A 13,218-nucleotide genomic window follows, 5' to 3' on the forward strand; every position below is an offset into this window, starting at 1 on the left:
CATACTACAAGGTCTTCAGAGAGGAGCTCGCACCTCACCTAGTGATGCTCTTCAATTACCTAAGGCAAGGGGGACGATTGGGCCCGGAGATGGCGTTGGCCACGATTGTCCTCTTACCCAAACCAGAGAAGGACTTGCTCCTACCCGAACATTACCGGCCGATATCCTTGATAAATCACGACTTAAAAATCTTAGCTAAGATACAGGCGGATAGACTAAACCCCCTCTTGACCTCACTTATCCATGCTGACCAGGTGGGATTCATACAAGGTCGGCAGTTGTTTGAAAATACCAGGCGGACAGTCGACCTAATCTGGAAACAAGTAGCAACTGGAACGCCTTCTCTGGTAATCTCTATCGACGCGGAGAAAGCCTTCGATAGGGTTAGGTGGGAGTTCCTATTTGCGGTACTGAAACACCTTGGATTTCCGGAGGAATTCGTGCAAGTTACAAGAGCAATGTATTACGATGTGAGGGCACAGATACAGATAGCAGGGGCACCACTGAATCCTTTTAGCCTACATAACGGGACCAGACAGGGGTGCCCCCTGTCCCCCCTCCTATTCGTGCTGGCCTTGGAGCCTCTGCTTCAGGCGATACGCATGCACCCAAACATTAGTGGGGTCACGGTTGGGGGGGAGGAATACACTGTCTCTGCTTACGCAGACGATGTCCTCCTCACTGTCACAAACCCAATTGAGTCGATTTCTGCACTACAGGGTGTCATTCAAGAATATGGGGCCCTGTCGGGTTACAAGGCGAATATGCAGAAATCCAGCGCGATGTCTATAGGCTTACCATTGGCGGATGAAGCATATATAACGGAAACGCACCATCTGAGGATGGAACCGAACTCACTAAAATATTTAGGGGTATACTTGACGGCGGATCCAACCCGTCTATATGCTAGCAACTACGATCCTATGTTTCGGACTTTGATGGGTGATTTAGAAAAATGGGCGGACAAGCCTATTTCTTGGCTAGGGCGCATCCACTCTGTGAAGATGAATATCCTCCCGCGAATACTGTTTCTTTTCCAGGCTCTCCCTACTCGTGTCTCCAAATCCCAACTGATACCCTTGCAGAGGGCGATATGTGATTTTGTGTGGCACAATAAGAGACACAGAATAGCCAGACAAATTTTGTATAGGCGAAAGGACAGAGGGGGCTTGGGACTCCCGAACTTGTATTACTATTATTTATCGGCTCAACTGTCTCAAGTAGCCATGTGGCACTCCCCTGTCGGGGAACGGAGGTGGGTAGACCTTGAATCGCTGATGGTGGGCATAGATATTCCCCAATTTACGTTGTGGGTCCCTAAAGAACACAGGCCCATGATACGGGTGACCTGCCCGGCCATCCTTAACTCTCTCCGAGTATGGGATGCAAATAGCGTTAAATTTAAACTCGCCTCCTACCCTTCCCCTATGACTCCGATACTCCGAAATAGGGAATTTCCACCGGGAATGGCCCCCAGGAACTTTCGAAACATAGAACAGACTGGGTTACAACGCCTTTACCAACTATATAGGGAAGGGGATGTCATACCCTTTACAGACCTCCAACAGGATGCCCACCTGACTCCAGCAGACTTTTTTAGGTATCTCCAGATTAGAGACTTCGCTAGAAAATCCCATATAAAAGCAGCAGCCCAGAGACAGCTCACTTTTTATGAGAGACTGTGTAGAGAGGGTTATAACCCTAAGGGAATGATCACACTCTTGTACGCTCATCTTAGCACGGAAACAAAAGAATGGGGTAGCCTGAAGTATACTGATAGATGGGAGTCGGACCTGGGGGAGGTGCTGGAGGGAATAGAATGGCAGGAGATCTGGGAAGCTACCAAGAGCGCTTCTGTGTGCGTCACGCAACAGGAGCAGGCATGGAAAACCATGCTTAGGTGGTATACTACTCCAATCACCTTGCACAAAATGCGCAAGATAGATACGGACGAGTGCTGGAGGGGGTGCGGACTCCGAGGCACGTATCTCCACATGTGGTGGGAATGCCCGAAACTCCGTGGTTTCTGGAAGGCGGTCGAGGACCTGTTGCGTCAGACCTTTGGCAGACCCCTGGCCTTAGACCCGTGGATCTACTTGTTAAATAGAACTATTGCGGGATGGACGAGAGGAGAGCAGAAACTAGTACGGGCGATAACTTTAAGTGCACGCAGAACGGTAGCAACGGCATGGCTCTCACCTGAAGGCCCGGAGTTTGGGGGGGTGATCTCTAGGATAAAGGAAAGCAGAATCATGGACGATCTGACCGCTAGATTGAGAGGTACAACCATGGCCTTCCAGAGGACATGGGCACCCTGGGACAATAGTGTTATGGGCTCCAGTAACGAGTGACGTGGGAGGTCTCCAGTTTGATTCGGGATTTGGCCCCATGGGGCCATTGCAGGACTGAGTCGCTTTAGCCTCACGCACCCCCCCCCCTACCCTCCCTACTCCTGTCCTCGTATCCTTCTCTTCCTTCTACTTCACCTTCTCTTCTTTAACCTTTTCTCTCTTCTTTAAGTTTTTTTCTTTCATTATTCTTGTTATACCCTTGATTGACAAGGGTGCTATTCTTGTTCTATATTCTTTCGTCTCTTATGTTATAGGCTATGTTGTCAATATCGAATTTCATCACCCAGGCATGAGTATAGTGATTGGGCATTGAAGATGCCTACAGTACGGCCTCACGTAGATAGAGACAGGGCTCCTCTATAAGATAAGCAGCCTGATTATTCCTTACGAATCCTAGAGGGGAGGCAAGTTGAACGACCTACATGCTGAGGCTGGGAATATGGGCTGATATCGAATGTTATATACTCAACTCTGATCTTTTGCACGGTGGCTTCTGCGCAAGCCACGCGGTCATGTTACTTTTGCTATGCCTATTTTCTATGAGCATACGGTAATTCGATAATATAGCTGTACAAAAACATAAAATCCTCGATGGGAGGCAAGTTGTTCAGAATGTATAAAACGATTTATCTTATGGGCTGATGCCAATTCTTCTGTTTATAAGTTTGATGTTTTATATTGAGGCTTCTGCGTAAGCCAAAAGGTTGTATTATGCTTGCCTTACCTATCGTGTGCAAAAATAAAGAATTTAAAAAAAAAAAAAAATGACATCCAACAAACTATGTTTTGGTTTTCCTTTAAATCTATGATCACTCAAGTATACTTTTTCCAGTTTTAATGCAATTTTCCAATACCATACAGAACATTTTCTTTAGTCCATGAAGCAGTGACTTCCTGGAGTTATTCCTCTAGTCTGCTTTTGCCAGACATTTAACCCTCTATTTTTTGGGTTACATTCATGCAACATTACCTGTAAATAAATCGATTCAGTAAGATATCCACCAAAACAAAGATTTCTAGCCTTCAAATTCTTTATAAAACAGAAGCAAGTTACATTTTCATTATCAGTAGTAGTATACAATGCAAAATATCTTCCTGAATATTTTAACTACATAGACCTTAGAACTTAGTCATCTGGGGAGGAAATTATTCAAAGTTCTGTGCAGCATATTTGATTTATGATGGTCTTTTGGGACCATGGCAGAAATAAAAAAAAACTTAGAAGGTTAAAAGATAATGGTCTCGCTATTACTACACTAATTAAGTCTCTACAATCTGGCTTATAGGGAATTATCCCCATTAATATTTGGAATAAATTTCTGTGTTTAATTTAGAAGGATGACATATATAACACAACATTCTACTACCACCTTATACTCACTAACGAACACAATAACTTCATATTACAATAGACCAACGTTTAAGTCATATTATCGTTTATCTTTATTTATTTATTTATTTATTTATTTTTTTTTAACTATCAATGAACCAACATTTTCTTCTATCATTTTCCCATTGATGTATTTGGGGAAAAAACATTTGAGATTTAAGTCGGTTATTTTAGTTGTGATGTAAAATGGAGCTCAGAACTCAAAATCATCAGTCAATAAATCAAATTACAGTTTATTACACAACACAAGTGATTACAAGTGGACATTGACAAGTGTTCATTTTAACAATGTAAGGAACCATAGTTTCACCTCTGAGACCCAATGAAAATGTATGATCAATAAAAAAAAAAAAAAAATGAAAAAAAATCCACCTCAATCTTTCAGTCCTTAATCAATTTGTGGACATATTGGTAGCAGGAATCATTGTGATTTCATCCTGTAGAAAAATAAATTAAATTGTTTAGAAGTTTATACACTTGAAATAGAATGATTTAGACTCTGATGATTAAGAATATAGATATACTATCAGGGGCGGCTCTACACTTTATTTGGCCTTAGGCGAAACTCAAACATGAGGCCCCACTAACACCCAAAGTGAAAAAAATAGGGTTGCATCTTGTGTGTACAAAGAGCACTCGCTATATTGAAAGGCGGGCTTGCAGCGCTGGATACAGAGAGTTAGTCTCTGCATTCAGTGTTTAGAAGCTTACAGTGTAGCGGCTTCCTGTGCTCCTGCATTGTAGCATAATTTGCAAACAAAATTAATTTGTAATAAATACATTTAGTTTGCCGTTATGTCAATCGTTTATACACCATTGTGGCGTTGTATAGCGTGGCAGTCGTGTATAAGTAAGTATTGGTGTCAAGGGGTTACTGTTTGAGCAAAAAATCGTTTACCAAATAGAAAAGTTACAGATAAAACAAAACGGTGCCATAGATATTTTCCCCATGGTTGACATGATTTGAAAAGGGAGTGTGACAGTGCGAGTGGAGGTAAGTGTGTCAGGGCAAAGTGTGTCAGGGTTGGGGTGAAGGGAGAATGTGGCATGGTTGTAGGTGGGAGTGTGACAGGATTAAGGGGGGGGGGCTAATGTGACAGCGTGAGTGTGGCAGAGTGTGACAGGATTATAGAATTAGAGGCATAAATGTGACAGGATAAGTTTGGCAGGGTTGGGGGGGGGCAGAGTGTGAGAGTGAGAGAAGGTGAGTGTGACAGAATTAGGGGGGTTTATTTGACAGGGTGATAGTGGCAGAGCGAGGGCAGCTGAGGGGATGAGATTATCAGGATTAGGATTTATTAATGTGAGTGTGGATGCGAGAAGGGGTTGGCAGTGTGAGAGGGCTGGCAGTGGGGGGTGTGAGTGTGAGGGGAGTATTGTGACACTACATTGTGGGGGGTGACACTGCATGGGGGGTGACAGTGCGATTGTGTTTGTGAGGGTGATACTGTGATACTGTGTGTGTGAGGGTGATGCTGTATGTGAGGGGTGATGATGGCGTGATGAGGGTGTGAGGGTGGGGGGTGATGAGGGTGTGAGGGTGGGGGGTGATGAGGGTGTGAGGGAGGGGGGTGATGAGGGTGTGAGGGAGGGGGGTGATGAGGGTGTGAGGGTGGGGGGTGATGAGGGTGTGAGGGAGCGGGGTGATGAGGGTGTGAGGGAGCGGGGTGATGAGGGTGTGAGGGAGCGGGGTGATGAGGGTGTGAGGGAGCGGGGTGATGAGGGTGTGAGGGAGGGGGGTGATGAGGGTGTGAGGGAGGGGGGTGATGATGGTGTGAGGGAGGGGGGTGATGAGGTTGTGAGGGAGGGGGTGATGAGGTTGTGAGGGAGCGGGGGTGATGATGGTGTGAGGGAGCGGGGGTGATGATGGTGTGAGGGAGCGGGGGTGATGATGGTGTGAGGGAGCGGGGGTGATGATGGTGTGAGGGAGCGGGGGTGATGATGGTGTGAGGGAGCGGGGGTGATGATGGTGTGAGGGAGCGGGGGTGATGATGGTGTGAGGGAGCGGGGGTGATAATGGTGTGAGGGAGCGGGGGTGATGATGGTGTGAGGGAGCGGGGGTGATGATGGTGTGAGGGAGCGGGGGTGATGATGGTGTGAGGGAGCGGGGGTGATGATGGTGTGAGGGAGCGGGGGTGATGATGGTGTGAGGGAGCGGGGGTGATGATGGTGTGAGGGAGCGGGGGTGATGATGGTGTGAGGGAGCGGGGGTGATGATGGTGTGAGGGAGCGGGGGTGATGATGGTGTGAGGGAGCGGGGGTGATGATGGTGTGAGGGAGCGGGGGTGATGATGGTGTGAGGGAGCGGGGGTGATGATGGTGTGAGGGAGCGGGGGTGATGATGGTGTGAGGGAGCGGGGGTGATGATGGTGTGAGGGAGCGGGGGTGATGATGGTGTGAGGGAGCGGGGGTGATGATGGTGTGAGGGAGGGGGCACATTGCAGAGCTGCAGACCTGTATCTGCGATTGGTGCTCTCCAGCCTGGCAGACTGGAGCAGCCTCGTACCCGGCGGTTACACAGCAAGCCGCCGGGGCCCCCTCCTAGTGTCGGGTTCTCAGTCACGGACCAAGGACCCGACACAGTCTGCCCTAAGGTGGCTTAGGTGGCCTAATTAGAGAGCCGCCTCTGTATACTATACACACACACACACATTCAGAACAGGCATACACTTATAAACACATACTTATGTTAGCATAGCATACTTATGTTAGGATATGTTCACATACCTTTATAGTTTTCTCAAGTGTGTTTGCAAGTTTGGTCATCTTCTCATCAAACTTAGAATCAATGGCTTTAATCCTGAAGACATATCATAATACTTATTTTATTAGTAACAAATACATCATAAGAACTCTAATTTGCTATGGCAAGTTTTCCAGCCGATGAATATCCCTGTGACACACTCCTATCATACAATGAATCCCAGCACTGAAAAGAGACCATCTAAATCACAAAAGCTCATCCAATATTGAGGCACTGACTAAATGGTACCCAGTAGAGTCCAAGCTGTACAGGTTGGGTGCCCTAATGACCAAGTCATGTATTCTATATAAATAATATTAACTCTTATAATACTAGAAATTAAATAGCACTGTATGAATTTCCAGTTATACTTTAGAAGAGCGCAGCTGCTGAAAATAACGACACAATTGCAAATGTACCATCTACAGCAGGGGTAGGCAACCTACGGCACTAGTGCCAAGCACAGCACTCGAGGTGTCTTTGCACGGCACTCAAGGCTGCTAGAGCCAAACAGGGTCTGGCCTATCAGGAGTCTCAGTGAAACTTCAGATATCTGCTAATACAAAGAGGTAGTGAAGGACAATCCTCAATTTATGCATTGCAGCACTTAGAGGAAGTGATCTCAGATCACTTCCTCCCAGCACTTGTGAATGGGAATCCACACTGTAGTAGAGCAGCCCACAGCTGATGTTGCAGCTCCTGTCCTTGACCTGTACCTGCCCAGGCTGGTCCCCACTGGAACCCAGGGAAGCCACCCACACTGCTAGATATACAAGGACCTGCAGAATAAGCCTCCCCTCATACAAATAATACGAACATCCCACACAGGCCCCCCCCCCCGCACGCAAAGCCTACAGGAACGACAGCATAGCCATACAGTTTAAGTTCACCCACACTTTAAATAAATAAAAAAGGTTTACAGTGCAAATACTGCTGTTGCATATAATGTGCATAAAACTTGAACATTTTCAACAATTTCCCTGTGTTCTCATCTCCCCTTCTCCTCACCCCCTCCCTGTGTTCTCCTCATCTCCCCTTCTCCTCACCCCCTCCCTGTGTTCTCCTCATCTCCCCTTCTCCTCACCCCCTCCCTGTGCTCTCCTCATCTCCCCTTCTCCTCACCTCCCCCTTTCCTGTGTTCTTCTTACTACTCCCCCATGTCCTTCTTACTCCCCTCCCACCCTCCCCGTGTCCTTATTCCCCTCCCCCTGTGTCCTTCTTATTCCCCTCCCCCTGTGTCCTTCTTATTCCCCTCCCCCTGTGTCCTTCTTATTCCCCTCCCCCTGTGTCCTTCTTATTCCCCTCCCCCTGTGTCCTTCTTATTCCCCTCCCCCTGTGTCCTTCTTATTCCCCTCCCCCTGTGTCCTTCTTATTCCCCTCCCCCTGTGTCCTTCTTATTCCCCTCCCGGTGTCCTTCTTATTCCCCTCCCCCGGTGTCCTTCTTATTCCCCTCCCCCGGTGTCCTTCTTATTCCCCTCCCCCGGTGTCCTTCTTATTCCCCTCCCCCGGTGTCCTTCTTATTCCCCTCCCCCGGTGTCCTTCTTATTCCCCTCCCCCGGTGTCCTTCTTATTCCCCTCCCCCGGTGTCCTTCTTATTCCCCTCCCCCGGTGTCCTTCTTATTCCCCTCCCCCGGTGTCCTTCTTATTCCCCTCCCCCGGTGTCCTTCTTATTCCCCTCCCCCGGTGTCCTTCTTATTCCCCTCCCCCGGTGTCCTTCTTATTCCCCTCCCCCGGTGTCCTTCTTATTCCCCTCCCCCGGTGTCCTTCTTATTCCCCTCCCCCGGTGTCCTTCTTATTCCCCTCCCCCGGTGTCCTTCTTATTCCCCTCCCCCGGTGTCCTTCTTATTCCCCTCCCCCGGTGTCCTTCTTATTCCCCTCCCCCGGTGTCCTTCTTATTCCCCTCCCCCGGTGTCCTTCTTATTCCCCTCCCCCTGTGTCCTTCTTATTCCCCTCCCCCTGTGTCCTTCTTATTCCCCTCCCCCTGTGTCCTTCTTATTCCCCTCCCCCTGTGTCCTTCTTATTCCCCTCCCCCTGTGTCCTTCTTATTCCCCTCCCCCTGTGTCCTTCTTATTCCCCTCCCCCTGTGTCCTTCTTATTCCCCTCCCCCTGTGTCCTTCTTATTCCCCTCCCCCTGTGTCCTTCTTATTCCCCTCCCCCTGTGTCCTTCTTATTCCCCTCCCCCTGTGTCCTTCTTATTCCCCTCCCCCTGTGTCCTTCTTATTCCCCTCCCCCTGTGTCCTTCTTATTCCCCTCCCCCTGTGTCCTTCTTATTTATTCCCCTCCCCCTGTGTCCTTCTTATTCCCCTCCCCCTGTGTCCTTCTTATTCCCCTCCCCCTGTGTCCTTCTTATTCCCCTCCCCCTGTGTCCTTCTTATTCCCCTCCCCCTGTGTCCTTCTTATTCCCCTCCCCCTGTGTCCTCCTTATTCCCCTCCCCGTGTCCTTCTTATTCCCCTCCCCCTGTGTCCTTCTTATTCCCCTCCGCCGTGTCCTTCTTATTCCCCTCCGCCGCGTCCTTCTTATTCCCCTCCGCCGCGTCCTTCTTATTCCCCTCCCCCGTGTCCTTCTTACTCCCCTCCCCCGTGTCCTTCTTACTCCCCTCCCCCGTGTCCTTCTTACTCCCCCGCCTATGTTCTTTTTACTCCCCCCCCCCCACCTCCCTCCCCATGTTCTTCTCACCTCCCCTTCCCTGTAGCGTGGCAGAGCTCAGGGTGCACTTCCTGTCAGTCCGGCCGGGAATAGGAAACTAAATCTCCTGTACTGCGTGGTACCCAGCCAGACTGACAGGAGGAAGAGGAGCTCGGCCACGCTACAGGGAAGGGGAGATGACGAGAAAGGCAGTGCTGCAGCCGCCTGAGGCTCTCTATAGAGCGCTCAGGCGGCTGCAGCCTTATAGAAATGGTCGGCCCTGCTTGGGGGCCCAGGCCAGCTCGGGGCCCCAAGCAATTGCTTGGTTAGCTTGCCTGGTAGCAACGGGCCTGAGGATCGGCACGCTACGGGACATCACACTCCTATATCGGCACAGTACTGCTAGAAGGTTGCCTACCCCTGATCTACAGCTTTGTGCTTGCACCCTGCCACACGAAAAATAACCGAGGTCACTAATGTAAGTAGGAGAAATCCCTTGTGTAATCGCGATTAATCTTAGGCAGTATGCATCTCCAACGCTTCACAGTGGCGTCGCTGGCGGGAGCCCTACATCATGCAGTCCCCCCCCCTTGTGCCCCCCCAATTGAATTTGGGAGCACAGTGTCTCCCTTCACAAAGCTGCAGCATGTCAGGATCGGGACAGGGATCCAACACGCAGAGTACAAAGAGTAGCAGATACGTATACCGGACCTTAGAATGGCCGGACTTAACGTAAAACTACGTATAGAATGGTCAGGGACAAGCCGAGGTCGAGGGAACGAGAAGACAGGTAAGCGAGAGACAAGCCGGGTCAAGGATAACAGAGAAGACAGGTAAGTAATAACAAAGCCGGGTCAGAACCAAAAGACAAGAGAATACAAGAGCACTGTGTGACTAGGCTGGCTAGAACCACGACAGGGCAATGAGCAAATGCTGAGAGCTCCCTTAAATACCCTGGTTCTAGAGACTAATCACACCTCCGCCGAGGCCTGATTCGTGCCTGGGATTTGACTGACAGGTCGGGCTAGAATGGCGTCATGACGTCGACTATTGAGCGTCACATTACAAAAAGGCATAGTTCTCTCGCGGCCGGCGTTTACATGCGCGAGGGGACCGCGAGGAACGGAAGAATCATGCCGTCTGGATGGAACAACGTCTAAGTCTCTACCCGTCTCAGGGGTAGAGACTACAGGTACCCTGACAGTACCCCCCCTCTCAGAAACGCCCACCGGGCGGAAGGAACCGGGACGAGATGGAAAGCGGGAATGAAAAGCCCTGCGAAGACGAGGAGCATGGACATCCTCCTGTGGTACCCAGGTCCTCTCTTCTGTACCATATCCCTTCCAGTCAACCAGGTATTGGATTTTCCCCCGGGAGATTCGAGAATCGATGATGGAGTTGATTTCGTACTCCTCCTGACCCTCAACCTGAACAGAGTGAGGAGAGGAGACCTTGGAGGAGAATCTGTTACAGATCAGGGGTTTTAGCAAGGAAACATGAAAGGAATTAGGAATACGTAAGGCAGAGGGAAGCGCTAGGCGATACGCAACAGGATTAATTCGATTCAGAATCCTATAGGGTCCAATGTAGCGAGGAGCGAATTTCATAGACGGTACTTTCAAACGAATGTTTCTAGTACTCAACCATACCCTATCACCAGGTACAAAACTAGGAGCCGGCCTTCTGCGTTTGTCAGCGTGTTTTTTATACAGTATAGAATTATGTAGGAGAATTTGTCGAGTCTGATCCCACAACTTCTTCAGATTGGCAACATGAGTATCAACCGACGGTACCCCCTGGGAAGAAGGAACCGAGGGAAGAATGGAAGGATGAAAACCATAATTCATGAAAAAGGGGCTAGAGCGATTTGAATCGCAAACAAGATTATTGTGTGCGAACTCTGCCCAAGGAATCAGACCGACCCAATCGTCCTGGTGTTCAGAAACAAAACAACGCAGATATTGTTCAATCTTTTGATTGGTACGTTCAGCAGCTCCGTTAGACTGAGGGTGATAAGCAGAAGAAAAATTCAATTTAATGCCTAGTTGAGAACAGAATGATCTCCAGAAACGTGAAACAAACTGGGAACCTCTATCAGAAGTAATCTCGGAAGGTATCCCATGTAAGCGAAAGATCTCTTTAGCAAAAATCTCCGCTAATTCAGGTGAAGTCGGAAGTTTAGGTAAAGGCACGAAATGAGCCATCTTGGTAAACCTATCCACCACTGTGAGAATAACAGTGTGCTTTTTCGAAACAGGCAAATCCACAATAAAATCCATCGCCAAACAGGACCAAGGTTTTTCTGGAACTTCCAGGGGATGTAAGAGACCACAAGGAAGCGAATGAGGTAGTTTAGTCTTAGTACAGACCTCACAGGCTCCGATAAAATCCTTAATATCCCTCCGTAAAGAAGGCCACCAGAAATCTTTAGAGATCAAGGAATATGTTTTGCGAACGCCCGGATGACCAGCCACCTTACTCTCGTGAAGACACTGTAAAAGCTCCAGTTGGAGTTCAGGAGGAACGAAGTGTCTAGACGCAGGAGTCAGTCTAGGTGCCAGATGCTGCAAGCTCCTGATCTGATCAAGAAGCGGAGAATGGATTTTGAGAGTTGTGTTAGTGATAATATTACACTTGGGTACTATAGAGGATAAAACCGGCTCAGATATGGCAGAAGGTTCATGTTGGCGAGACAAGGCATCAGCTTTAGAATTCTTAGAACCAGGCCTATATGTGAGTATGTGTCAGGGTACCTGAGGCCTCTACCTCTAAGGGAGGTAGAGATTTGGTGGTTTGCCCGTCCAGGCGAGCTGTTTCCTTCGTTCCTCGCGGTTCATCCAGTCACTTAAACACCGGCCGCGAGGAATCCACGTCCTTTTCTAGCAGGACGCTCAATACGTGACGTCATGACGCTATCACGAGCGACCTGTCACTCAAGTGTCCGATATCCAATCGGTACTTGTCAGAGGCGTGATTACCATCCAGAGCCAGGGTATTTAAGCTTACTTCTCTCTTCAGCTCATTGCCCTGTCGTGGTTCTAGCTTGTCTAGTCACTCAGTGCTCTGGTATTCTAGTTTACTCTATTTGGTTTTGACTCGGCTTGTTGTACTGCCCTGCTTCTCTGTTCTCCCTTGACCCGGCTTGTCTCTCGCTTATCTGTCTTCCCGTTCCCTCGACCTCGGCTTGTCTCTGACTATTCTCTATTACTCTCGGTACGTTAGTCCGGCCATTCTAAGGCCCGGTATACGTACCTTTCCACTCTTTGTACTCTGCGTGTTGGATCCCTGTCCCGATCCTGACATTACGACAGGGCCAATGGATCCTGCAGGTACAAACAGTCAGCTTGGTTCTTCTGATCCCAGGTTTGACGCCATGGAGCATAGGATGGATCAGATGGCTCTAGCACTACAGGCACTTTTGTCTCGTGCTAGTAACCCACCTGAGGAGACACGTACTCCTTCTATTTCTCCTGCAGTCTCAGGTCTAGAGGTAGCCACTGTAGGTGCTTCTTCCCGTATTACCCCACCAGTACGTTATGGCGGGTCACCGGAGAAGTGCCGTGGTTTTCTGAACCAGATCAGCATCCATTTCGAATTACAACCCCGCTCTTATCCTACAGATAGAGCGAAGGTTGGATTTGTTATTACTTTACTCATTGAGAAAGCTCTGAGATGGGCCAATCCTTTATGGGAGAATGATAATCCACTAGTCTATAATTATAATGCCTTTGTAGCTGCGTTTAGAAGAACTTTTGACCCTCCTGGTAGAAAGGTCAATGCAGCTAGATTACTGTTGCGCCTTAGACAGGACAATCGAACACTTGTGGACTATGCACTAGAGTTCAGGTCCTTGGCGGCAGAAGTTAAGTGGAACGAACAGGCTTATATAGATGTGTTTCTGAATGGGTTATCAGATGTAATTCTTGACGAGGTCGCTACTAGAGAACTCCCTGAGAATTTGGAGGATTTAATTTCTTTTATATCTCGTATTGATGAACGCATAAGAGAGAGGCAGAACACTCGAGATAGGACCCGTAGACCCTCCTTTAAACTAGCGCCTACCTTTCAAAATTCTGAGTTCGAGGACTTACGTATTTCTGAACCTATG

At 48.6% G+C, this 13,218-nt stretch overlaps 1 protein-coding gene across 1 annotated transcript in view; it reads right to left on the bottom strand.

Annotated features, from left to right (window-relative positions):
* Window positions 1–4,048: 4,048 nt before the first annotated feature.
* SYCP2L (synaptonemal complex protein 2 like) overlaps window positions 4,049–13,218 on the bottom strand; it is a 139,182-nt gene continuing 130,012 nt past the window's right edge. Inside the window, exons 35-36 of the mRNA XM_063453060.1 lie at window positions 6,469–6,541; window positions 4,049–4,178 (exon numbers count right to left, since the gene is read on the bottom strand). Of these exons, the coding sequence (XP_063309130.1) occupies window positions 4,134–4,178; window positions 6,469–6,541 (118 nt within the window). The 3' untranslated portion in view covers window positions 4,049–4,133. The remainder of the gene's footprint in view (window positions 4,179–6,468; window positions 6,542–13,218) is intronic.

This window comes from Pelobates fuscus, chromosome 4, assembly GCF_036172605.1.
Source record: "Pelobates fuscus isolate aPelFus1 chromosome 4, aPelFus1.pri, whole genome shotgun sequence".
NCBI classification, from domain to species: Eukaryota; Metazoa; Chordata; class Amphibia; order Anura; family Pelobatidae; genus Pelobates; species Pelobates fuscus.